Source organism: Rhineura floridana, chromosome 1, assembly GCF_030035675.1.
Source record: "Rhineura floridana isolate rRhiFlo1 chromosome 1, rRhiFlo1.hap2, whole genome shotgun sequence".
NCBI lineage: Eukaryota > Metazoa > Chordata > Lepidosauria > Squamata > Rhineuridae > Rhineura > Rhineura floridana.
Genome location: NC_084480.1, coordinates 111,193,470 through 111,219,760, shown reverse-complemented (window position 1 = coordinate 111,219,760; position 26,291 = coordinate 111,193,470). Strand labels below are relative to the sequence as shown.

Below are 26,291 nucleotides of genomic sequence, written 5' to 3'. Positions count from 1 at the left end.
TACAGACCCGAACAGGCTCAGTACACGGCACACAAATGGGGCAGAATGCACTGGCAGATGGCTAAGTACACGGCCACGGATGGGGCAGAATGTACAATGTCAACAGCGTTGGTACACAGCCACGGATGGGGCAGAATGTACAGTTCAAACAGCATTTATATAGTATCGACAGCCTTTTACAGTTCAAACAGGTTTTGTATGGTATCAACCGCCTTTGTACACGGCCATGGATGGGGCAGAATGTACAGTCCAAACACCTTTGTATGGTATCACCAGCCTTTGTACACGGCCACGGATGGGGCAGAATGTACAGTCCAGACAGCTTTGTATGGTATCAACAGCCTTTGTACACGGCCACGGATGGGGCAGAATGTACAGTCCAGACAGCTTTGTATGGTATCAACAGCCTTTGTACACGCACAGATGTTGTATAGTAGCAAGAGCCTCTGCACACTAAGATCGATCAGCCTGGTGCACAGTCAGTGCAGTATTAATAGTCTTGATGAAACAGTCACAGGTGCACAGTCAGTGAAGAGATGAGATTGTACTGGTTCAGATAGTAGCAGTAATCGAATAGTTGCCAGGGCCAGCAGCAGTAGCAGATTTAATGAAGGAACCTGTGAAGACTATAGGATCCTATCTGCAACACACACACAAAGGGCAAATCACACAGTGGGAGCTGACAGAAGGCCTGGGCTCTGCTATCCACACCCTGTGGAATAGAGACCCCCCTTTGCAATACCAATGGGCTAGCAGAAAGAGCGGGGAAAAATGGACAAACAAAATGGCGCCCACAAAAAGGAGCGGGAAAATTGGCCAATCAGAAAAGGCTTGTGGAGATGAAGAAGCAATGGCGGTCTCCTGGTAGCACCAGCGAATGAAAAGACGGCCTCCAATTTAAAAAGGAGACGCTCTGGAGCTGCGGGGCTGAAAGGCTTGATCGTGGCTGTAAAAGCCAGGAAAAAGAGTCTGCCACAGAGGCAAGACGGCCAGCAGAATCCCCTAGTGATTGTAGGCTTAGGGAGACTGAGTAAGCTGCAGCCGCAGCCTGCGGGCGACCGGCGCAGCAAGATTTAAAGCTGCCGCAGAGCGAGCCGGGGGAGGCGGGGCAGTGATAGTATGAGGAGCCGCAGTTGCAGGCTCTAGGGATAAACTGCCGCGACAAAAAAAGCCACGGTCGTACCGGGAAGGCAGCGACCCAAACGGCCAGGAACTAAAGATAAAAGGAAGCCGCAAGAGCAGGCTCCTGTGGGGGACGTGACTTCGAATGGGCACGAAACAAGCGGCGTGGAGAAGCCGGGAGCTGCAGCTGCAAGCTCCCGCCTGAGAGAAGAGAAAACCGCAGCCGCGGCCTCTCTGAGAGCCGTTAGGCTAAAACCTGGGAAAGAAAAAAAAGGAAAACGGCCCGGGCAAGGGAGAACCCCCCCCCAAGGATTCCCCAGGAAAACGAAACAAATGATGTTAAAAACAAGACAGAGGGAAGGGAAGTGTGAAACACACAGACAACAAAACTTCCACACCCTGTCAGACAAATACACAAATAACACAAAAGACTTAGCTAGAAGCTACGCTATCAATATCAAACTTGTTCAGTATGAAGGCAAGAATGAACTGGAGAGTGGGAGGGGCCTGACGCCCCTAGTCTTGACTTCAGAAACATTCTTGCCTTCGGACGATAGGTGGAGCTATAACCCACATGATGGCAGTCCTCATATGGAAAACACACCGGCAGCCTTTTCCAGCACATGTTCAGCCCCCAACACTGTTGAAATTCCTTAAATATATAACCAGCATAAATTCCTAGACAGTACAGTGCTATTTAATTGTTTTCATACTGTTGAATTTCATTTATCACAACAGTGCAAATGGGAAACATCTCATGTTGAAAAAGCCAATGTATATATTTAGAAACAAGTTTTGGAAGCCTAGGGAAATAGTGTTGCTTTTAGAAATATTGTGGCAAGCCATACAATACAGAAGTAGGTTTGGATCGCTTTTCAAATGCATAAGAAAGCTCTTGCATGTATACTGACTTTGACAAATGACTACTGTTCTACCTTGCTCTGAAGTCTTTTATGCCCTTCCTCCCCTCTGTTCTTATACATTGTCCTGCCACCTGTACATATCTTGTCCAGATATGCAGCCCAATCCTATGTAGGTTTACTCAGAAGTGAGGCTTTACTATGTTGCATATCAGTAGACTATACCATTCCTACAATGTACATTGTCTTCTGGTTAAGATTTGCCCACTGAAAGCTTTATTCAACCTTTTTTGTTATTGTTGCAATAATTCTCCAACCTAAAAACACATTCCCAATAACTCTGGTTGGTATTTCTTTTACATCGGGGGAGTTTATGTAAGATTAATTCTCATTTACATTTTGGTTGCTGCTGCTTAATTATTCCAGAATACTCTCTCTAATAAAATGCATCATTTGGTAGAATGAATATTACATTTCTGACTAATTTTATGAAATGTGCATTTTAAATGTAATCCCTTTGAGGAGAGATGGGCATGTGTAACATACCTGTTTTTGGCAATTTAGTTCACATTTATGATGGAAAGTATCTTCAGCATAAAACTTATTTGTAAAAATGTACATTCAGCAGCAGCATTCTCTCTTCTCTGATAATATGTTAGTCACAGTTTTCCAGCAACAAATGTGTGGAACCAATCTGTTATCAAACTAATTTACTCTGGATATCACTCAGCAATATTATCTGTTTCAGTAGCAAGTGGGGGAAACATAGGCTAGCCTGTGATGAATGGAGCACTTGGCTATTCTGGTCAAGCTAGACTCAAACAAGATTTAAGCAGTTAGACTGGATTTGCTGCATTAAGAAGCATGATAATGCTGCATTACTGTAGGCTTACTGTAATCAAAACAGCAAGCAACAATTGATTATGCCACCCTGGGCTCCTGCTGGGAGGAAGGGTGGGATATAAATCAAATAAATAAATAAATATTATAACAATAGCTAAGTTGCTGCCACAGTCACTTCACTTTACTCTGATTTTAAAATAAAATATCAAATAAACAAATCTTTTTAGTTTTCTAACAGTTGTGCATTGGGTTCCCAAACCTTTGCATATTTTTATATAATTTATTAGGGTTTTCACATTATTACAATAAAATTGTACAATCCCTTATTCCCTCCCCATCCACCCCCTTCCCAGCTCCCCTACCTCTCTCTGCCCTCATGCCCTCCCTTTTTTCTCAAGTTCAGTTGTTTGGTGTGTTATATAGTGTTCAGGTTCATATGCTCAGATAAGGGTTAAGGTAAATGAGTGTCAGTGTTTTGCTGGAGTCCCAGGTTAACAGCTGTTGGGTTGGAGAAGTATCCATCCCTGCACTGCATTGTGCCTCCCATTTATTTCAGTTATGGGTTGTACTCAGCAAAGAGTTCTAGCACCATGTTCAATGGGCTTACTCCCGGGAAAGGATGCAAAAAATTGCGCTTTAAGCTGTAATCCTAACCCTACTTACTGGAACTAAGCCCCACTGAATTCAATAGGACTTACTTCTGAATAGATATGGTTAGGATTGTCCTGTTAAGTCTTCTTTATGACAAATGATTGTAAGCTTCTTTCTAATAAATTAATTGCTTAATAATGGACAGAATACATGATACATATTGATTAAGTACTCTTGGGCTGATGTATCTATTGATTTTTTTTAACAAATGACCTATATATACTTTCAATGGCTTTAACAACAACCAAAGTATGGCTATGAACAGAGCTGGGCTTTAACTCATCATACAAATCATACAAGACAGTATGTGAGTGTCATGGGAAGTAGACAAAGAAGACTTTTCTTATTTTGCTGTAGATTCCTAAAATTGTGTGCATAGATGCAGGGAGCTCTATACATCAGACCTTTAAAAAAGCAAACTAGTGAAATGTGTTTGGAACTGGCATATTCCATTCTTTTATTTAATTTGAAGTCAAGAATACTTTTAATGGAATACACACAATTCTAGTTTCAAAGTCCTTGTGACAATCATGTTATATATTCTTAATATCAATTTTCTTACTATTACAATTGTGATGCATTCACTTTTACAGATTCAGGTTTCAAAAAGTGTAGTTATAAAACAACAAACCTTGGTTACAGCTCGTGGTTAGTTAGGAGAGAGCTTAGCCACGAATCCTGGTTCGGACATGCTAACTAACCTTGGTTTGGCACTGTGTGACAGTAAAAACAGCAGGGGAGGAGCAAAGCTGCTGCAACCTCCTCTCTAGCGGCATCTACATTCACACAGTCTTGGTAAGCCATAGTTTGACTTACAGTGTTGTGTGAACCAGATCATTAAGGAGATGTAACTTGTAACATATACTGTATATTTTAGACCTTAAAATCCTATAGGGAGAGTGGCAAAAGGCTGTATGGTTAATTATATTTTGTGTATGATTTTAATGAATCTAAAGTAGCTATTGTATCATCTATATTTTAGCAAACCTCTAATTGAAAATAGGTAGCATTTATTCTTCATCAAACTATTTTAATATCACTTTAAAAACATTTTTGAATTATGGTTAAATACGCATGAGTGCTCTCCCCTAAAACAGAAAATGTGTGAAAGTCAGCTAGTTAAAGTGTAAGTTAATGTTCAGTATAATGACTTTCCTTGATTTTGCCGCCTACAGCAATATTTTTTAAAATGCTGAAAGTTAATCAATACTTGCTTATATTTCAAGAATTGCATGACAACAGTAGCATGCATCACTGTCAAGCATTTTTCCACTGCTAGAAACAAGGGTCTCTATGACCGTTCTAAAATGCATACAAAATTAAATCAAAGATAATAAGCAGGATCTGTGCAGTTCTACTTTTAAAAAAAAATACATTAAAATATTTTAAATGATGAAATACCTATGCTTTTACAGGTAAGTCACATTTGTCCAACACAAAGATTCCATTTTTTACACTGGCATACCACAGTGACATTTCTAATTTTTAGAAGATTTTCCCATTCAAGGGTCAAGACTATAATCTTTGGTTTCAAGCTTACTATTATTTGCCTTCCAGAGCAAATTTTCAAGCATATGTGTTTCTACATACACTGCTTTAGCCTTAGCCAGATACTGAAAGGCTTGTAGATCAGTCATCACTGCTGTGTAATTCTATTTTCAAAATAATGTTCTTCACTCAGAATATACTCATGTTTATATTAGATTCACTTCTCAAATACAAATTTGAGGTAATCAAAAGCCCAAGGGTAACTTCAGTCTAACCAAAACTCATTTTCTACCTCTGTTTGAAGAAACAGATCTGAAATGTAAAAATAATACGAAACTGTATGGAGGAGAGGAAAAAGGCATTGTTGGTCAAGATATAGACAGAGGTACAAATTCCAATGCCATTTACTCTGCTGAAAGCCAAGAGGAATTTTAAAAAAAACAGAAACAAAACAATGCTCACACAATAGCACAATCAGACCCAGAGGTTTGTATCAAATTATTGTTTTAGCCACAGCTGTCTGGATCTATACAGAAATATACAGCATTGCTCTACTCTTCAACATTCTGTGGTGCAATGAGTCAAATTTTATATCAATCCAATATTATCACACATTTGTGGTGGCTTGTGCTAAATCATAATATTGGAGAAGCTTTTAGAGCTGCTTGGAGTGTACATTGTTTAGTGTGTAGAACACTGTTCACAATCCTTTCGGTGAGGACAAACTGGGACCTCAGGGTGAAGGGCAGGTAATAAATTAAAACAACAACAACTGTATTGTAAGAAAATGCTAATGCATGCCATCAAGTCACAAGATCACAGAATATTTGAATGATAAATGGAAAAAAATACAAATTTAAAAATAGGTTCTTTCCTCTGCCCCTCTTTGTCTTCTGCTTCAGTTTCTCATCCTGCATTCACTCCAGGGGTGGTTCATGGTTCTTCTCTCTAATCTGTCTCTTGTTTTTCCAAACTCACCTGGCCACCATTCACCTGAGAATAAAAATGCCTGTGCACCCCAGAAGCCATAGGATTTCAGAGGAAGAATGTTTATGTATGACAAAGACCATCTGGTATCCCTGTCCTAACCTCCCAATGTCCATCATAGTCCATTCACACAAAACTGAAGAAATGTAGATATATAGAATATTATAAAGATAATACTGCATTACGTGAAAAAATAAAAATAACCAAGTAGTATTAGAAATCAACCCATTATCAGCTTGCAACAAATATACATGCACACATATATAAGCTATGGGTTTTATGTTCTACTGAGAGTAGGCCAATTGAAATGAATTGACCTAACTTAACCATGTCCATTAATTTCAATGGGTCTACTCTAAGTAGGACTAATACTAACTACAACCCTATGGAAGTATCATCTACTTTTCATCAAACTATATACACAAAACTGGACATGCTTTCAGGTAGGAAGTTACCAAGTATATTTCATAGGATATTCCACTTTGCCACTATTTTCACAAAACAATCTAATTCATAGCTGAGCTAAACAAATACCAACATAATTATGCCCATCCTTTACAACTTTACTACATAATTTGTTAAAAAGATAATCATATGTTTTAAATTTCTTATCCTTTTTTTGCCAATTGTACATTAGAGAGGAATGTTAGCTAACACCATGCAGGAACATTAAAAAGGGAAACGTTCATACTTGGGTTTTGCATAACTATTGTTTGTTCCAGTTTTTTAAAAAAAGAGTTCATTGGAATGGGAAGCAGCTTTGAGTTCCACCACTAAACTATAGTTCAATTGCACTTGGTTATGATTTTAAATTTGTTTTTCATCTTTTTCCACATGCATATCAAAGCTTCACTCAAAACGTCTGGGACTTTACAAAGATGGTTACTGGTAATGTAGGAGCCTGAAACATATGAACTGTTCATTGCTTGAGTAAATAAAAAGCTGTTTATGTCCTTTTCCTCCCTTAAGGGATGTTAACACATTAGATTTTTTTAAAAAATATAAAGTATTATTTCTGCTGCACATGATCCTACCAGGCACTTCAAGTGTGTAATAAACATCTGTGCTCGTGATTTGAACAACTGCTGGCAATTTCCTTGTTTTTAGGTATGGAAGATTCGTATTTCAAAATGAATTGATATGTGAAATGAGTACAAGGGTACAGAGACCATATAAATTCGCATATGCTATGTTCCATTTAGGTTCATCAGACTCCTTACGAAACAGCCTTACCCAGGGGAGAGGGAATTATTGGCTTGACACACTCTCAGAAACCAAAGATAAGTCATCTCCAAGGAATGTAGAAGATGAAATATAGAGAATGGGGATTTCTCCTAAGTTTGAACGTTAATGCTTACCTAGCAACAGAAGAGACTGAAAACACCCTCCATTGGCAGTTCACTGCCAAAACTGATCAGCAATAACTGGGGAAACTAAAATTGTGAAGTCACAATCCTGTCAGCCAAGGAAGGTGTTTTGGGACTGATATTTCTAGGCAAATTTTGGGACACATTTTCTTAAAAGCTATAATGGTTTACAACAATGATTTGTGTTCCTCTACCTATTGAGCATGTGATTGAATGCAATAATGAACTTGCAGCGCAGAACTTTAGTTCTCACGCATTTTAACTGCCATTTAAAAATATAATTAATTGAGCAATCTCTGACATTTCTACATCATCTACGAAGTTTACTACACATTCTTACAACCATAAAATATCAGAATGGAAGTTTGGACCATTACTACTCACCAGTTTTAACCTCTGCAAAGGTATACTGCTTGTGTCAACTGGTGTCCTCTCTATGACATTAACAAATCTCACTTCTGGAATAGCAATTGCACACATAACATGAGCCCACCTATAAATAATAGCAACACAAAAAAGAAATGCATTAAACCATTAAAACATAAAAGTTAAAAATATAGTCATTTTCCCACAGCTTTTTTCTGACTTTATGGTTTGCATAAAGATTTTAGATCTAAACTTTAAACTTTTGTGTACTATTTTGTAGAATGTTCTTTAAGAATGAAAAGTAAAACACATTAAAGGAATGCCATGAGAAACCTCATAACTAAAATTCTATTTTTTCAAACTGAAATATTTAGGCGTTATTTATACCATGTAGCACACTGTGTTTTTCAAAAGAACAGGAGCAGCAGCAATAATACTACTACACAGTGGCTCAGATCAAACTACTTTAGGCGTGTCAAAATGCTTAGGTATACCTAGTAACGTTTTCTGCTTGAATGGCAGACTCAATTAATGCCACATCACAAAATACTTTTGAATCTTCCCTCAGTTTCAAAATATATTTGCCATATGAAACAGAGCTGCTGTTCAAGAAACACAAGTCAAAAGCTCCCTTATAGACTTCTTTGATTCCAGTCTCATTCATATATACCAGGGTCGCCAACCTTTTTCGACCAGTGGACATATTTCAAATTTTGTGAGAGTGCTGAGGGCAGCAGTCACAACATGGCTGCCATGCGTAGAGTTCCCATATTGCCTGGTTAGCCAGGTTTTACCCGGATTCTAGCCATGCTACCTGGTGCCTGCTTAGCCCAGTAGGTGGCTCGGATTTCCAGCTTTCGTTGAGAGAAAAAAGCAAGTATCTAGCCCTTGTGGATCCAGATGCAAGGCTTAATGTGGAGGCAGTTTTCTGCCCATTTTGTGAGAAATCAGCCTATTCCCACCTTCCATTGTTGGTAGCCAATGAGGGACACCACAAGTGTCCTAGGAAAATCAAGAGTTTTTGACTGCCTGCCACATCTGCAGAATCTAGCAGGTTAGAAAATGGCACATGCTCACTTGATCAACACATGCAGCGCCACCCCTTACCAATAGACTTTCTGGTTGTTTCAGCAAGGAGAAGCAGCCTTCATCTCAATTGCCTCTGTGTCTCAGGGTATGTGTCTTAAGCGGTGAATGCAATGGGAGAGACTGCCTGCTATTATAAAGGATGGAATAACGGGTTTTTAATCCACTAAATGCTCCGTCCCCAAACAAATACAAATATAAAAGTAGGCCTCTCTGTAGAAAAGGCTGGGATATGTTTGCATTTTTTGGCCCTGCCCTCACCCTGTTAATTGGTGCTTACTCCCAAGTCAAGTTGGGTGAAGCGCAGGCTCTTTCATCCTGTTGCCCAGCACGGCCTCTGTTCAGCAATTCAGAAAAGGATAAAAAGTATTTTTGATACATTTTCTTCTACAAAATGACTGGCAGGCATTCCCCCACCAAATATCACCCTACTTCATTTCCTTCCCAGGGATGGGTGGGTGGGTGTGTACACATACACACATATATACATACACACAGACTCTACATATATTCAGTGCAGTGGGGGATGCTACCTTTCCCCCCTTAAGACCAATAGGAATGAACCAATCCACCCCACACTCACCAACTTGGGAAGTTATTTGCTTACTGTGTGGTATATTTTGCTCTTGGTGCTACATATTTGCCTGCTGGCAGTGGCTGAAATCCCTTATTCCTAATGCCAAATTAATAGAGGCAAGCTTAGAATTTAGGGCTGTAAAATGCAATCAGCACATATTTACAGGATCAATTTTCTTTATTACTATTTCACATATTCAAAGCCCAATTCTTGTTTTTGCAAGGACTGGGGAGAATTTCCATCATTTAAAATTTGAAATGAAAATGATTGGTTTGTAGCTATCTTCTTTTATACAGCCAAATTTCAAACATTATATATTTTGCTATGTAAACCACTTTGGGAACTTTTGGTTAATAGCAGTAAATAAATATTTTTACTACTACTGCTATTTTTGTCAGGACTCCATATACATTGTATACTCAAAATACTCTGAAGTTCAGGCAAACCTTGCTGCCCACCAAGGTTCTCTTCTTTTTAGTGGCATACTCTAAGAGAGCCAGTGTGCTGTAGTGGTTAGAGTGTTGGACTACAACCTGGGAGACCAGGGTTCAAATCCCCACATAGCCATGAAGCTCACTGGGTGACTTTGGGCCAGTCACTGCCTCTCAGCCTCAGAGGGAGGCAATGGTAAACCACCTCTGAATACCGCTTACCATGAAAACCCTATTCATAGGGTCACCATAAGTCAGGATCGACTTGAAAGCAGTCCATTTCCATTTATTTAAATACTCTAAAGATAGAATACATCATTCCTAATTACTTGCTGTAAGCATAAGCTGTAGGCATAAGGGTGTCTTCAGGTACTTCAAACGTATGAGGGAGTATAGTCTACTGACGAAAAGGATTCTGTGACAGCACTGCTTACTTTGAAGCTAATTATATAAGACTATTGACTGATATATATATATATATATATATATATATATATATATATATATATATATATATATATATATATATATATATATATATATATATATATATAAAATATATTGACTATATTAAAATCTTGATTTTTATCTGCATTACAGGTTGGAGCGCTCATTTCACATTTCCTAATTGTTGCTAAGACAACCTCTTGGTCACAACATTACTTTTAATTGACTGTGTATTTTTACTGTTTTTGTAGTAAAAACAGTAAAAATACTGAGGGCAGGATATAAATCCTCTCAATCAATCAATCAATCAATCAATCAATATTTCACAGTGTTGGAAACTAGAGTCTAGGCATTTAATAAGGCTGAAAATGTAAGTCAAAAAAAGATTCCTCATATCCTCCCCCAGTTTTTGGTGGGAATTACTAGGCACAAAAACAAAACAACTGGCCAACACAACTATTGATATGCTTGATTTGCATAATTAGCAAATTTGCCTGCTTGGATTTGTGGTACTGGAATATGGCAACCCTAGCTATAGGGCATAACACAAAATTGCTGTTATGGGGAACATGGCAAAACACAAAATTGGAGAGAGTACAGTCATTTCTGCTTCTCCCTGCCCATCCCTGACAACCTCATGTTTACCATGGGAAGTCAGCTATGTCCTGCTGGTCCTGATTTTGGAGATATGTTCTTAAAAACACAAAATCCTGTTTTCCCCAATACCAATATTTCACTAATGTAGGCTGCCATCCTGCAAACACTTACCCGGGAGTAAGCCACATTATACACAAAGAGACATATTTCTGAAGTAGACATGTGTACCATGGTACTATAAGTTACCCGTACAGTAAATTCTTCCTGAGTGACTTGGACATCAGCTCCTGCAAAGCAGGAGGCATGCTTAAGCCTCTTTGCAGTTTTCATATTTCTCTTTGGGGGGCGGGGGATTCATTAACATTCACCTTTACTTTTTGTGGGGTAGGATTTGCAGGGAATAACTCCTAGGAGGACCTGAAATCAGACAAACTCACCACAGAATAGATGCATACTAGTTGTTAGGAAAAAAGAAAGGAAAAACTATGGAGATTCCAAAGACTGACAGAAAATAAGACAGAAGCAAGAAAAGTGCTCTAAATGGGAGGGGCAAACAGAAGCTCTTTAGGACCCCAGGAGCTCCTATTGCTTGGTGCCCAAAAAACTTACTTATCAATCAGCTCCAACTTCACTCATTGGCTAAAAAACATTAACCGGCAGGAGCAGCCAGGCTGGCTCATTTCACATTTTTTAAAAAATGAAAGCTCAAAGTCTGGAGCCCTTGCCTTTGAAGGCCTTTGTGAGCACCATGGTGCCAGCAAGTGCCAAGTTGGTGACCTCCGACATAAACCCAGTACTTTGAAAAGTTGGGTGAAAAAATGGAAATTTTACTCACCGTGAATTTCTATTTGTAGATAGTGCTGCAGGACATTCCTCAGTAGGGATGACTCCTCCTACTGGTCGTGACAGGCAGGGTCTCTAAGCTTCTTTGTAGCCTCTCCTGTGGGAGGAGTCGTCCCTCTCTCCAGACCGAACTGACAGAGCCAGGAACCCTCCTCAGGCCCCATATCCACATCTTTCCAGACGTCCCTAGAGTGGAAGCCTATACCAGGAGAAGCTGAAGAAAAGCGACAGACCAACACGGAACCAACGTGCTGGAAGACAGGTCACACATGAAGGGAAACACACAATACTAAACAACGTGTGCAAATGTAAGGCGCTGGCAGAAGCCCCAACTCCCCCACTCCCCCTCCCGCTCCAGAAGGTTGAAGCAGAGGAATGAGAGGTGGGTGGAATGTCCTCCAGCACTATCTACAAATAGAAATTCACGGTGAGTAAAATTTCCATTTTTGCTAGATAGTGCTGGAGGACATTCCTCAGTAGGGATATGACAGAGCAGTGTACTAGGACTCCGGGTTGGATTCCTCTAGCTAGGAGGCAACACCTTCTGGAGCACCTTCCTGCCAAATGCAGCATCAGCTGATGAGAATGAGTCCATTTTATAGTGCCTGATAAAAGTGTGTGGAGAAGCCCATGTAGCCGCCCTACAGATATCCATTATGGGGAACCCCCCCTAAACGCTGCTGAAGCCGCTGCCCCCCTAATAGAGTGTGCTGTGGTACCCAATGGAGGTTCCCTACCCAGAGCTTCATATGCATGTGCTATAGCCGCTCTGAGCCAGCGTGAGATAGAGTAGGTTGTTACCTTACACCCCTTTGATTTCCCAGAGAAGGCCACAAAGAGGGCCTCAGACCTCCTGAACTCTAAGGTACGATCCAGGTAGAAACGAAGAGCCCTCCTCACATCAAGTGAGTGCCACCTACGTTCCTGGGCACAGGAGGGACCGGGGCAGAATGGAGAACCACTTTCTGCGACCTATGGAAAACAGAATTGATTTTAGGTAGGAATGCCGGGTCTGGTCGGAGGACCACCTTGTCCTGGTGGAACACGTACAGTTGAGGGTCCAAAGATAATGCCCCCAACTCGGAAACTCTGTGGGCCGATGTAATGGAAACCAGAAAAACTGTTTTGAATGTCAAGAGGTTCAGAGAGCAGGTAGCCATCGGTTCAAATGGCGGTCCTGTCAACGCCGTCAGCACCCAGGTAAGGTTCCAGTTTGGAAACCTGTGAATCATTGATGGGGAAACCATCTTAAAAAAAAAACATTTAAGGAATGGGTTGGAGGAAAGCGGGGGGGCCCCCAGGCATAACAAAATGCTACTAAGAGCTGCAGCTTGTCTCTTGATTGTGGTCGCGCTCAGACCCTTATCTAGGCCCGACTGGAGGAACCCTAGGGGACCCCTGATGTCTCGAGACCAAGGTTCCACTGTATTTGCAGAGCACCAGGACAAGAAAACCTTCCACGTGGACGAGTAAACCCAGTTCGTGGACTGTCTACGCGAGGCCAGTAGCTTGTCGAGCACTTTCCCCTTAAAGCCCTTACCGCTCAACCACAACCGCTCAGTCTCCAAGCTGTTAGCCGGAACAGCTCTGGTCGAGGATGGCAGACTGGTCCCTGAATCAGAAGATCCGTTCGAGAGGGTACCTGCCAGGGTGTCTTGACTGACATGTTCAGTAGGTCTGGAAACCAGGGACGTCGAGGCCAATGGGGTGTCACTATAATAAATTCCGCCTTCAAGGTCCAAACCCGCTGGATCGTGCGTTGTATCAGCCCAAACAGAGGAAAGGCGTACAGGAGGCCTTGTGGCCACGGTGTGACTAGTGAGTTTGTGCCGAGCCTGGTGACACGGATTTCTTGTGAAGAACGTGTCTAGCTGTGTGTTTGCGGGTGTGGCAAAGAGATCCACTACTGGTTCTCCCCACCTGCGCACCACCTGTTGGAAAACTTCTGGGTTCAGTTGCCATTCTGCCTCCTTGATGGCTGTCCTGCTGAGCCAGTCGGCTACAAAGTTGTTTGTGCCTGCCAGGTGTTCGGCCTTCAGAGAGGCAAGATGCCTCTACGTCCATTTGAACAGGCGCTCCGCCTCGAGCATTAGGCTCTTCAATCTCGTGCCCCCTTGTCTGTGGACATAAGATTTCGCCGATGAGTTGTCGGTGCGTATGAGGAGATGCTTCCCCTTGATCTCTGGGGCGAAGACCTGTAGCCCCAGTCTGATGGCCCGTAACTCCAGTATATTTATATTGAGCTCCGCCTCCATTGCAGACCATGTCCCCAGGTCTACACTGTGGTCCAGGTGAGCCCCCCATCCGTACAAGCTCACATCTGAGCTCATGATTATGCGTGGAGGATCTTCCAGGCTGACTCCGTGGGCCAACCTCTGAGGTTCCAGCCACCACCGGAGCTCTGTCTGTACTGTTGGAGGCACGGAGACCGAGCGTCTGTGTCATAGGAGAATTGCCTCCTGGTAGGGCAGAAGGATCTGTTGTAGAGCTCTTGAGTGAAACTGGGCCCACTGAACTAGGTCGTATGCCGACACCATGGACCCCAAAAGCCGAGCTAGCCTCATCAGGTCCAATGCTGGTGCAGCAACTGCTTCCTGAAGCAACAGCTGAAGTCTCAAAGCCCTATCTTCGGTGAGCCTCATGCGGAAAAGTTGCATGTCCAGGATCGCCCCCAAGAGCGGAATAGTTTGGGATGGGGTCAGCATGCTCTGCTCCAAGTTCACTATGAAGCCCAGCCCTTGGAGCCATGATAGAGTGAGATGGGTACCTGTGTGTGACTGGTCCCAGGATGGTGCTCTCACCAAGATGTCATCCAGATAGGGATGCACGCATATCCCCATTGTTCTGAGATGTGCCACCAGAACCCCCATTACCTTGGTGAAAACCCTTGGTGCTGAGGAAAGGCCGAACGGCAAGGCCCTGTACTGGAAGTGTCTGTTGTTGTCTGCAGATTGGAATGTGTAGATACGCCTCGGAGAGGTCCACAGAGGTCAGCCATTCCTTTTGTCGACTAAGAAAAAAAAATTGAATATACCCCTGAGTTCCTCTCTGAGGGAACTACTGGCTCTATTGCCCGGATGTTCAGCAGGTGCTGGATACCTGCCAGGTAGCGCAGGTGCTTCTCCGGCCTTCGAGACCTTGGGGTGGGTCGAAACCGGTTGTGTGGAATGCGAAGAAACTCTATAGCATATCCCGTGGACACCGTGTCCAGCACCCATTTGTCTGAGGTGATGCCTCTCCAGCGGGGGGCAAACTCTAGAAGCCTTGCTCCAGCTCCGCGAGAGGCCTCTGGCAACCGCCAGTCAGGAGGAGGAGCCCTTTTGGACTCCCTTCTGGTTCCTCCCTGAGGAGAATGGGGTGCCTCCCGGTTTAGAGGAGGAAGCGTGTCCACCCCCTTTGTCTTGTCTGCCCCAGCGAAGCCTGTTGGAATGCTGACTGCGAAATCTAGAGAGCTGTTTTGAGGAACAAAAAAACTGGTTCTGCCTGCCCTTCCGTTCCTCTCTTCTGGCCATAGGGAGTGCTTTCTTCTTGTCCCTAGTTTCCACCAGGTGGGCCTCTAGAGGCTCCCCAAACAGCTTAGAACCTGAAAAAGGTAGGGCAGTGAGGTGGGTCTGTGACTCTGAGTCCACAGGCCACTGCCTCAGCCAAATGTTACGCCGTGCCACAGTGGAGGCAGCCATAGAGCGCGCTGCAAACTGTAGGGCATCCATGGATGCGTCGGCTGACAGGGCCGAGGCGTACGCCACTTTCTTTAACCCATCCTTTACAAATTTTGGGACATCGTCCCATGCCCCAAACTCTTCAGCCCACATAAAAACCGCTCTGGAGAAAACTGAGGAAGTGGCTGCGGCTCTGAAGCCTACTGCATCTGCCTCAAAGCTCCTGCGAAGAGCCCCTTCAACTCGCTTGTCGCACTGGTCTTTAGGCCCCCCCTCCCCTTCTGTTGGGATCACTGCAGAGCTAGCAAGAGCAGCAATAGGCGGGTCCACTGTGGGAAAATGCAGTCTTGCCATGATCCTGTCGGCAAAGATGTAATGTTTCTTTGCCCACTTGGCAGGTGGCTTTGGTTTGCATGGTGATGACCATTCAGCATCCCACACGTCATCAAACGCCTGGGGAAAGGGAACTGAAACCTGCTTAGTGTCTATGGAGGGGAAGGCCTTTTTTGCACCTGCTGAGGCTGACTGAGTGGGTGCATCGCCTCCCGCCTCAGCCTCTGGCAGTTGTAGCACTCTGCGGGCCTTGGAAAGGAGCGGCTGAAAAACCTCTGGAGCAAAGAGTCTGGGTTGCATCTGGGTGACTTCTATTTCCTCACCCAAAAGCTCCCCCTCTTCCCTGTCCTGCTCAAGTAGTTCTTCAGAATCTGATAGTACCACCTGTGGCACAGGAGCCTGCCTGGGCAACTGTGCCTGTGCCTGCCGATCCCGAACCATTGAGGATGAGGGACCTGCATGAGTCTGTGGGGAGGAACGCCTTGCTACCCCCCCAATGCGCTATGACCCGGGTGCTCCTTGTCACCCCTGGGTGCATCCTTAGCTGGCTCACTGTGTAAAATGTAGGAGGGTGGGGGTGAGCCCCCCCGCCTCATGTCTTGCTTGGAAAGGGAAGAGGACCTGGAGTGGCTGTCTCTTAAAGATGAGCTGCCATGCCTGTCCTCCCTGCTGGAGCCTCTGGAGGAGGATAAGCGCCTCCGCTTTCCCCTGTGGGGACGCTTCCTCAAATGTTTGCGCTTCTTACTTTTACGTCCGTGTGAGAGAGAGCCACTGACTTCAGAAGCAATGAGCTCTTTAACCCAGGTCATAAATTTGGGAAACAGAGTGGGGGGGGGAAAACATCCATACCTTCATCTAGGAGATTCATCCCCCCACTGTCTACACTCTGGGACGGAGAGAAGACTGATTGCTGTGAGTCCTCTAGGTCCCTTGCCTCCCCCACGTGGCAGGGCTCTTGGCGGGAAGGCGGAGAGGAAGCGGGTGAGGCCATAATATGGCGGCCTTGACTCCCTGACGCTGAGGGAAAAGCGCGGGAATCACTTTACAGGCGAGCCGTGTTAGCGGGCGCCGCTCAACCCCCTGCTGAGACATTCTCCCACGACGAGGCAAGCCTTTGGTGAAGTGGGGGGGAGCCAGGAGCCGCGATCCCACTGAACGCGAGGGTTGCAGAAACGCGGCTCCGCGGAGCGAGGTGACAGACTCCCGTCTGGGCGGCTGCTGCTCTGCTGGTATGCTGCAGCTAGCCGCGCTCTGCCCTTCTTCGGCCTCCTTTCCGACGCCTGTGAACCCAGCCGGGTTCAGCCTAGCCTCACAAACCCCAGCCCCACGGAGTAAAGGTAGGGAAGGAGAAGGAAACAGGCAGGGAGGAATAAAACCAACGTAAGGAGAGGAGAAAATTAGCATAAGAAAAAACGCTAAGAGGAAGAATCAGAAAGCGAAAGAAGCTCTAATAGAGAGGAGAGATTAACTCTAGACCTTCACTGACCGCAGGCAGGGCCGGTCTGGAGAGAGGGACGACTCCTCCCACAGGAGAGGCTACAAAGAAGCTTAGAGACCCTGCCTGTCACAACCAGTAGGAGGAGTCATCCCTACTGAGGAATGTCCTCCAGCACTATCTAGCAAATATCCTAGTCTAGTATTAGAGAAACATGTTAGCTGAGCTCCAAAGGGCCATATGCAGAGCACTGCACATGCACAATGACTTTGCCAACCCCCTCTGTAAAGTTCCTCCTGAAGGTCAGGGGATCCTCCAGAGCAGAAGTCCCTGATCTTTTTGGCTCCAGGTGCACATGTGAAAATCTAAGAAACCACAAAATATTAATTACACAGATGAAGAACTGGTGAAGCTAAGATACTCTTCTTCCAAACATATAAAACACAAAACAAAAAAGTAGGCAATAACCTCCCCACCCCAAAAGTTGCTCCCCCAAACAATCTCCCAAAACCAGAAAAGTACCAAGGGCACCATGATCTAAGGGCACTATGGTGCCCATGGGCAACACATTGAGGACCCCAGATCCAGAAAAAGCTTCAGTATGATAAAGGTTTTCCACGTGGGCTGTAATCTGCTCTCACTTGACTTCTCTGTCCTTGTTATGTTTGTATTATTTAAAACAAACAGAACAAAAACTCAATAAAATTATATTTATATTTAAAATGGTGTGAGATACAGCAGAATGGAAATTGCCACAAACACACATAGAATGGAAGTAGGAAACACTTTCTGTTTGCGCACAAGAGGACTGGATCCTGGCCACTGGTGATAAATAAATACCATATTTATTCTGAGGCCCTTTAAAATATTGTTTTAAAGCTATATCAGACAACACAGTATGAATAGCTGTGGGGAAGCATTCCTCACTACACTGAGATAATCACGCACACTGAAGAAACAGCAGAAGCTGCTTAGTCCTGGTGACAAGTATAACTTCCCTAAACCCCTAGTTAATGTGTTTGATGCAGACCAGCTGGCCAGTCAAGGTGTGCCGGCAGTAACTGGCTCTAGCGCAGTGGTGTTGTGATGATTCTTAAGTGCAGACACTTTTCATTACATCCTCCATAACCTTGCCTTCATGGCTTTCTTATACACCAAAAATGAATTTTTGATCAATGCAGACATTATGGCTTCAGTACAAATAGTGTTTCTCACCCCTGTCCCACTTTGTTCAATAATCAGTCTGATGAAGACTTCTGATGAACTGGGATTGCCTACAACAGTGCCTTTTTATGATAGTGCTGTGACTTTGGAAATCCATTCTTTTAGGAGATCATTCTTCACTGCCTGCTATGTTTTCCTGTTTCACCACACGTTGAAAAAAGTCTCACATCTAGGCAAGAAATGAATGAATTTTAAATAATGTATAAATAACTTAATATGGACTAGTAGATACAACTCATCAGAAATGTATCAGACGAGAAAACCAGTAGGTGTTTATAGGAAATGATGGACTCCTGGAATCCTATGTGAAAATATTGGTTTGCTATGTAAATGGCAAGTCGAGTCAAAATACAAAAATAGCAAAATGCAGTATTGTGAAAAGTCATTCTATGCAACACGTATGGACGTAGGATTCCTCTATAAATAGAAACCACTCCAATGTTTTTCATTCATGATTCTGCTTTTAAGATAGCATGTGCACAAAAATGATTGTAATTTTCAAACATGCCCTTTGTGATCTCTTAGCTGTAGATACCAAAGAAAAGTGTTGCATTCAATTTAACTGACATTTTCTTGATCTATCTTTTGAAATCTGTTTACTTCCGTCAGCATTTCATTATGAGATACTTGATGCTTAATTAACATTTAGCTAAAAATCTGACTGCAGAGAGATTATAACAACTATTTCTAACTGATTTAAAATACTGGGCAGATGCATTACAAATTTATCTGTACAGCAATACTAAATTTGAGAAATAAAAAAATTAATCGACGTTAAGCTGAAGTTCCTTGGTTGAGACATAACTGGCACAAAGATCCTGACTTGTAACTTGTATCTTGTATGTACCAGGAGAGGAGGTGTGAGGGCAAAGTACCAGGTATAATAATAATAATAACAACAACAACAACAACAAGTAGTAGTAGCAGCAGTAGTAGCAGCAGCAGCAGCAGCAGCAAGTAGGAGAATAATAATCTGAACTGGGCCACGAATCATTTATACATGCCTTATGTACATCTATAAAATACTACTCAAAGATCTGAATGTTACCAGACCTGCTAGTGCATCACTGCACACATTTGATTGTTCATGCATATTTCACATGTATTTTGCTAAAAAGCTAATTTTGGAGGGACTAGCAATACTACTCTCAAGATCTTCATGAAGACATAACTGCATTGGCTTTGATAACTTTGCTTAATTTGGAAAATTTAGCTCAGACCAACCTTAGTGTATTGTTCTAAAGAGCTAAGAATAAACACACTACAGTTGAAATTATAATATTTATGTATATAAAGGCTTAAAGAGGAAAAGCCAATATAACATGATGTAAGAGCAACAAAAGCAATGTTGTGGCTTGAAATACCACTATAGAAAAATAAAGAAAAAAATGATTTTTGTCACAGAGATAGAGGGAAGATAAGGTTAGAGCATTGCCTAACAGGAAACTCTGAAGGGCAGCCTTTAAAAACCTATGGGGAAAGAGAAAGAACTAGAAAAGAAAAAAGGCTACATGCAAAGTAGTAATTAAATTAAAAACTGTTATCTATGTTTGTTTTTAACATTTTGCTAATTTTATGTTTTTTATTGATAATTTTCTTACATACATTTGTTTTTTAACAGTTTCGTGAATTTTAGCTGTATTTTATTGATAATTTTATAATGTGCACACTCAAGAGTGTTGAGACTGAACATTCTATAAATCTTTCTAAATACAGTAAATAAATAATAAAAGGTAGCTTTCTTGTCTCATGAGAGGAGAAAAATAAAGGAGCTTAAGAAATTAGAACAGTTGGAGTGCAAATATTACCTGTCCCAATGGGGAAGGAATAGGATGGTGTTGTCAGTCTAAAAATCTGTCACTGTGACAAGCGGGATCTTGCCACAAAATGGCCAAAGATGGGAATCACAAATTTTGTTTAGGATTCCTTTGCATACACTTCATAAGGGATACTCCCTCTTCCCAGTACAGTTCAGGCAATGACATGGTGGCTGATAACACAGCCCTTGAGCCTAAGTCCAATTCCCTCCTCTTGGTTGCTCTGAACCCTGCTCAGTTAGTTCAAAGTTAGACAAATATCTCTCTTTAAAAAGATATTGGCTGGTTTCTCTTCAGAGGGTGCTAACCAATCCCGAAAAGAAAATCACAAACACAGCTTTAAGCCAAGGAAACAAAGGAATGGTGAAGGCAAGGAAGGGGTCTAGCTACGGTCTAAGCAAACTGAAAGGAAGAAGCCCTTTTCCACAGTTCAGCATAGGGGCAGTGTGTGCCTTAGAAAAGAGTAGCATGTACAGGCGGGCCCCACTTATATGGCAGGTTCTGTTCTGGACCCCGGCCGTAAAGCAGAAATCACCATAAAGCGGAACCCCATTGAGTAAAATGGGGCACGTCGTGCGAAAATGATGCAAAAAATGCCGCAAAAGCGGCTTTAAAATGGGGAATGAAAGACGCCGCATTAGCGGAACGCCGGGAAGCAAGGCGCCGGGAAGCGGGGCCCTACTGTACCAATCTGCTGGAAACATTCCAACAACCTAGACCAGAATTGTGTGAAGCAGACCTGCTGTCAAGGATTGTACTAGAATGGTGTGAGACAACCTTCCAGGCTGAAGGCTAAACAAAGTGGAGATGCCTTGTCCATCTAATCATAGGAAAAGCTATTGATTAATCTTGCTCTGAATCTGAACTGAGTCCTTTCACAAATATCTAGACATGTACCTGATTGATGTTTCAAAACAAAAGGAAAAGGTGGGAAGTTCCCGAGATTTCCAGAGTGTAAATTAATTGTCATTCCACTGAGTGAAAAGCACCAATAGAAGGTTTCTGCCCATTCAGTCTTCAGCAAGGTTCCCTTGCCCCACTAATGAAAGGGGTTGAATTACAGAGACTTTAAATAAATGCAAACATACTATTCTTGGTTTTATTAACACAGTCTTTGAGGAATGTGCCCTCGTCCTGCTAGAAGGGGAGGAGTCTTGGTAAAAAGGATTATTTCATTTTATTAAGAGTACGGTATACTTCCCAGATTATACTTCTTTATTCTACCACATAATTATTTCACAATTAAGAATGTTCACATTTTGATTGATATTGGATTCTAGAATTAAGTGAGTCAGGGTGAAATCTGCTTGTGCCTGGCATGTGTGAGATTATCATTAAGTCTTTGCCTGTCCACCACAATGACCCTCTATCACAGGGAGAGCCAACACAGTGCCCTCCAGATGTTGCACATTGCAACTCCTATATCCCCAGTGAGCATTGCCAATGTTCAGTGATTATGGGAGCTGTAGTCCAAAACACCTGGAGAATACCATGTTGGCTACCCCTGCTCTACCATCATGACTCAGAGTGAAGTCGCATCACACATAATCTTAGGACATGTGCAAAGTTGCAGCTGCTTCTCAGAAATTTGGTAAGAATGCTATATTTTATACCCAAATGCTATTCAGATTAGTTTACACTTTACACTTATTGGGACATCAGAACAAGCCTCAGTCTTGCAATTCCCTTAAACACTTTGAGAAAACTTTCCACCACATTGGTACCTCTGTACATATATTCATACACAAAAATGCCATCACCTACATGTTCCTCCTACACATTTTTGCAGAAGATGGATCATATGGGTGGGGTGTACTCATGCAATGGATTCAGTTTACACACAACATTCTCCATGTAGTGGGGTATACAAGCGCCCACACCCTATCACATGTAGAGCCTGCATGCTGTGGCATTGTACACACCATTGTTGAGCCTCTGCTCACCCACGAGGGCATGGGAGAGGGAAGACATGAGCTTCAGACTCCCCAGCTGCCAGGAGGTGCGGAAGATGCAGGAGTGGTGGAGTCTCAACAAGACCTTGGGAGGGAGAGTGAGGTTGAGTTTGGGCCAATTCCCATGGATGGCGTGATATCCGAAGAAGAGAGCGCACCACCCCCAGACAGATCAGAGGAGCCGTCAGAGGCTGCCTCTGAGCGTGCATTAACTCCCCCTTCACCGAGTGGCTCGAGGGAGCCTCCAAATGCGTCTCCACCCCCCAACCTAGAGCCTGTTGCTAAGGAGCCGGCTCTTTCAGATGAGCCGCTGGAGGCACACACCCCGTCACCCTGCTCGCGATGCCATGAGAAACGGACTGGACAGAGGTCGGACTTGCGCAGGAGTCAGAGATTACAATCAAAGACTTTCCCCTACTTAAGACTGCAGCTTTCCGGTTTACGCTGCTGAGTCAACTTTCTTCACACGTTGCAGAGCATGTCTAGAGTGTAGTTAGGGAACTCTAGTGAGCTAGCGTAGAGATTCTTATGAAGCACACTGCTTTTGATGTATCCATTACTTTAATAAAACAAGATTTAATTGCACCTGTGTCTCAGCCTCGTGGATCTCGCTCTGAACGGGACAGTCATCTTCAGTCAATTGAATTTTTTTGGCAATACACATTTTTCATGGGGGAAACATCTTAATAATACCACAAAAAGAGCACTGAGTTAGTGGTACAATAAAGAGTTTGGGTCGCCATAAGTCATAATTGAATTGAAGGCACATAACAACAACAACAACAACAAACAAATGGACAAAAATGTAAATGCTTCCATTCAGGGGTCACCGGCCTTTTTGAAACCATGAGCACATTTGCAAGCTAGATAAACATTTGTGGGCACCACACACACACAATACAATATATTCTACCGATTACAACAGAACACTTCTTTGAGCCTAATTTCAACCGGGAGAGAGGGACCAGTAGGTGCTTGGGAAAGCTTCTCCAGGTGTGCTCACAGGTGCCAAGTTGGTGAAGCTTGCTTCAGTTTTAGCCTTTGAGAAACTTCAGTATGCTGTATTTTACTACAGAATCTTGGTCTTACAAACAGCATGGATTATTTTCAGAGTCTGTTACAACAAGTAACAGTAGAAAACCAACCAGCTCAAGATTCTGAACAATTCTAAATGGATTCAGGTTGATTATTTTGTTAATAAATGGTTGTTTCTATCAAAACTTTAGCGATATCATATTAAGAACTATAATCAAAGAATTCCAGAGCTAAAGAAAAATATATTGAACATGAGATAACGCTATAATCCTTGTCCATGCAAACAATGACAAATGAGCTTTCATTCGCTTCTTTTATACTGTCATCAGCAAAAGCTGAGTGTAGAATGCTTAAGCATGAGAGGATGATAAAACAAAACATGCACATTAGCTCAGGAAATGTATTAACAAAGCAGCAGAAACTTAACATAGCAACTTAATTGGAAGCTACCTGCACTTTTCAGTTGAACAAGAGAAGTTCATATGTTAGTTCATTTTTGCAGAGATAAAGAAATACTGTACAGTAAATTACATTTTGGAGCTCACTTTGCATAAGCCTGCTAATTGCAATTTAAAACCCAACACTAAATTTAGTGTCTGCATGAAAAGGTAACCCAGTACCAATCTTTTATTTAAGTTTCCATGGGCATTTCTAAAACTCAGTAAATTCCACTTCTCTTTGACAGAATCATTTCATTGGTGATCACTCATGGCCGAATAAGATTGTCTTACAAGATAAGGTCTTTAACAGTGGGTCGTAAGTGACTGTGGAGGCCAATTCTGGATCCACACAGCCTCACACAGTGAGGACATAGGTTTCCAGATGGAAGATGGTCACGATGAGGATTTGCCTGATGTGCCTTCCGCTTAGCTTTCGCCCTGTACTCATGCTTCTTCAAAGTCCATAGCACCTTTGATAATAGCCAACCTCCAGTTGGGACGCTCATGGGCCAAAGCTTCCCAGTTCTCAATGATCATGTTACTTTTTTTAGATTAGCTTTAAGAACATCTTTAAACCTCTTCTGCTGTCCACTGATATTTCGTTTTCCATCCTTAAGTTGGGAGTAAAGTAGCTGCTTTGGAAGACGGTGATCAGACATTCGAACAACATGGCCAGTCCAGCAAAGTTGATGTTGAAGGATCATTGTTTCAACACTCAGTCTTTGCTTCTTCCGAAACGCTAACATTAGTCCATCTGTCTTCCCAAGTAATTGGCAGAATTTTCTGGAGGCAGCATTGGTAGACTCTTCCAATAAGTTAGGAGTGGCGTTTATAAATGGTCCATGTTTCACGGGCGTACAGTAAGGTCGGTATTACAATGGCTTTGTAAATAAGCATTTTGGTCTCCCTGTGAATATCCCGATCCTCGAACACTCTACGCTTCATTTGGGACAATGCAGCACTCGCAGAGCTCAGACAATATTGAATTTCAGCATCGATGTCAGTTCAATTCACAGTATCAAAGGCCTTAGTCAGATCAATAAATGCCATATATAAAGGTCAATTTTCCTCCTGGCATTTTTCTTGAAGTTGTTGTGCAGTGAAGATCATGTCTACTGTCCCCCTGGAAGGGCGGAACCCATTTTGGGATTTGGGGAGGGCATATTCTGAGATAGGTAGGAGGCGATTTGCAAGGATCCTTGCAAGGATTTTACCTGCGATAGCAAGAAGAGAGATGCCTCGATAGTTCCCACAGTGTATTCTATCACCCTTCTTAAAAATAGTGATAATTATGGCATCCCTAAAGTCTTCCGGGATCTCCTCCCTCATCCAGATTTTTTCGATGAGTTTATGAAGTTATGTAAATTCAGGTCCACCTTCTTTAAAGACTTCAGCAGGAATCTCATGAGGTCCACTAGCTTTGTTACTCTTTGTGTGATTGATGGCTTTACTGACTACATCCAAATTACGGGATACTGCAAGCTCGTCTCTAGTTTGTTGTTGTGGAATTTGTGAGAAGACCTCACCAGCCACAATAGAGTTACGATTAAGGAGGTCATGGTAATGCTCTTTCCAACGCAGTGCAATAGACTCTTTATCCTTAAGAAGTTTGGTACCATCCACTGAATGTAAGGGATTTGTACCATAATTTGTTGGTCCACAGATGGCCTTTGTGGCATTAAAAAAAGTCCCATGCATCATGAGCATCTACAAAATGCTGGATTTCTTGAGCTTTCTTTATCCACCAGGTGTTCTTAAATTCTCTAGTTCTTCTTTGGACCTCAGCCTTTGTACTGGCATAGATTTTTTTCTTAACAGCACAGTTAATGTCTTTCTGCCAAATCTGGAAGGCTTTTTTTCTTGTTGATAATATGTTCAATCTCACTATCAATCTCATCAAACCAATGGATGTAATGGAAGTCTTCAGTTTAATCCAGTGTTCCTCGACATTTTCAGGGAGTTCCATCAGTAGATGTTTTTTGAGAGTTGATTGAAAGCAAGCTTACTTAATAGGATCTTGAAGGTGTGGATGTTTATTTTACACTTTGGTTCTCTTCCTTGGAGACTACGTTGAGAAACAATATTAATGGCCATAGTGAATTGAATTAATCAGTGATCTGTCCAGCAGTCATCAGCACTCGTCACAGCCCTAGTGAGGAGTACATCACAACGATCTCTGGCATGGACAATTACATAATCCACGAGATGCCAGTGTTTCAACCGAGGGTGCTTCCATGATGTTTTGAATTTATTTTTCTGGTGAAAGAATTGTGTTTGTAATAACAAGATTATGCTCAGCACATTTAGTCAGAAGTAGAATTCCATTCAAGTTGCTATTGCCAACTTCTTCTTTCCCAATGGTTTCTGGCCATAAATCAAAATCACGCCCAACTCTTGCATTGAAATTACCCAGGAGGATAATTTTATCCCTCTTAGATATCCCTGATAAGATGGTGTCTAGCTGGATATAAAAAATTTCCTTGATGTCTTCATCAGCATCTAATGTTGGTGCATAAGCACTTAGAATAGTTGCCTGCTGGTTTTTGGTGAGTTTTAAATGGAGAGTTGAGAGTTATTCATTAATGCCAGTAGGAACTTTTGATAAGAGCTTCACAAGATTATTTTTAATAGCAAAGCCTACTCTATGTATTTGTTGTTCTTGTTCAGGCAGTCCTTTCCAGAAGAAGGTATAACCTCCTTTTTCTTCCTTCAGTTGTCCCTCTTCTGCTCT

The 26,291-nt window shown here is 42.5% G+C and overlaps 1 protein-coding gene across 5 annotated transcripts in view; it reads right to left on the bottom strand.

The window, feature by feature from the left end:
• KDM4C (lysine demethylase 4C) overlaps positions 1-26,291 on the bottom strand; it is a 383,363-nt gene that overhangs the window by 106,730 nt on the left and 250,342 nt on the right. For 4 of the 5 annotated variants that reach the window (XM_061629542.1, XM_061629531.1, XM_061629547.1 and 1 more), the window contains one exon: positions 7,703-7,811. In XM_061629542.1, coding sequence (XP_061485526.1) covers positions 7,703-7,811 — 109 coding nt within the window. Of the gene's footprint in view, positions 1-7,702; positions 7,812-18,407; positions 18,486-26,291 lie in introns of those variants that run through there. The other variant, XM_061629553.1, reaches the window with a different exon arrangement.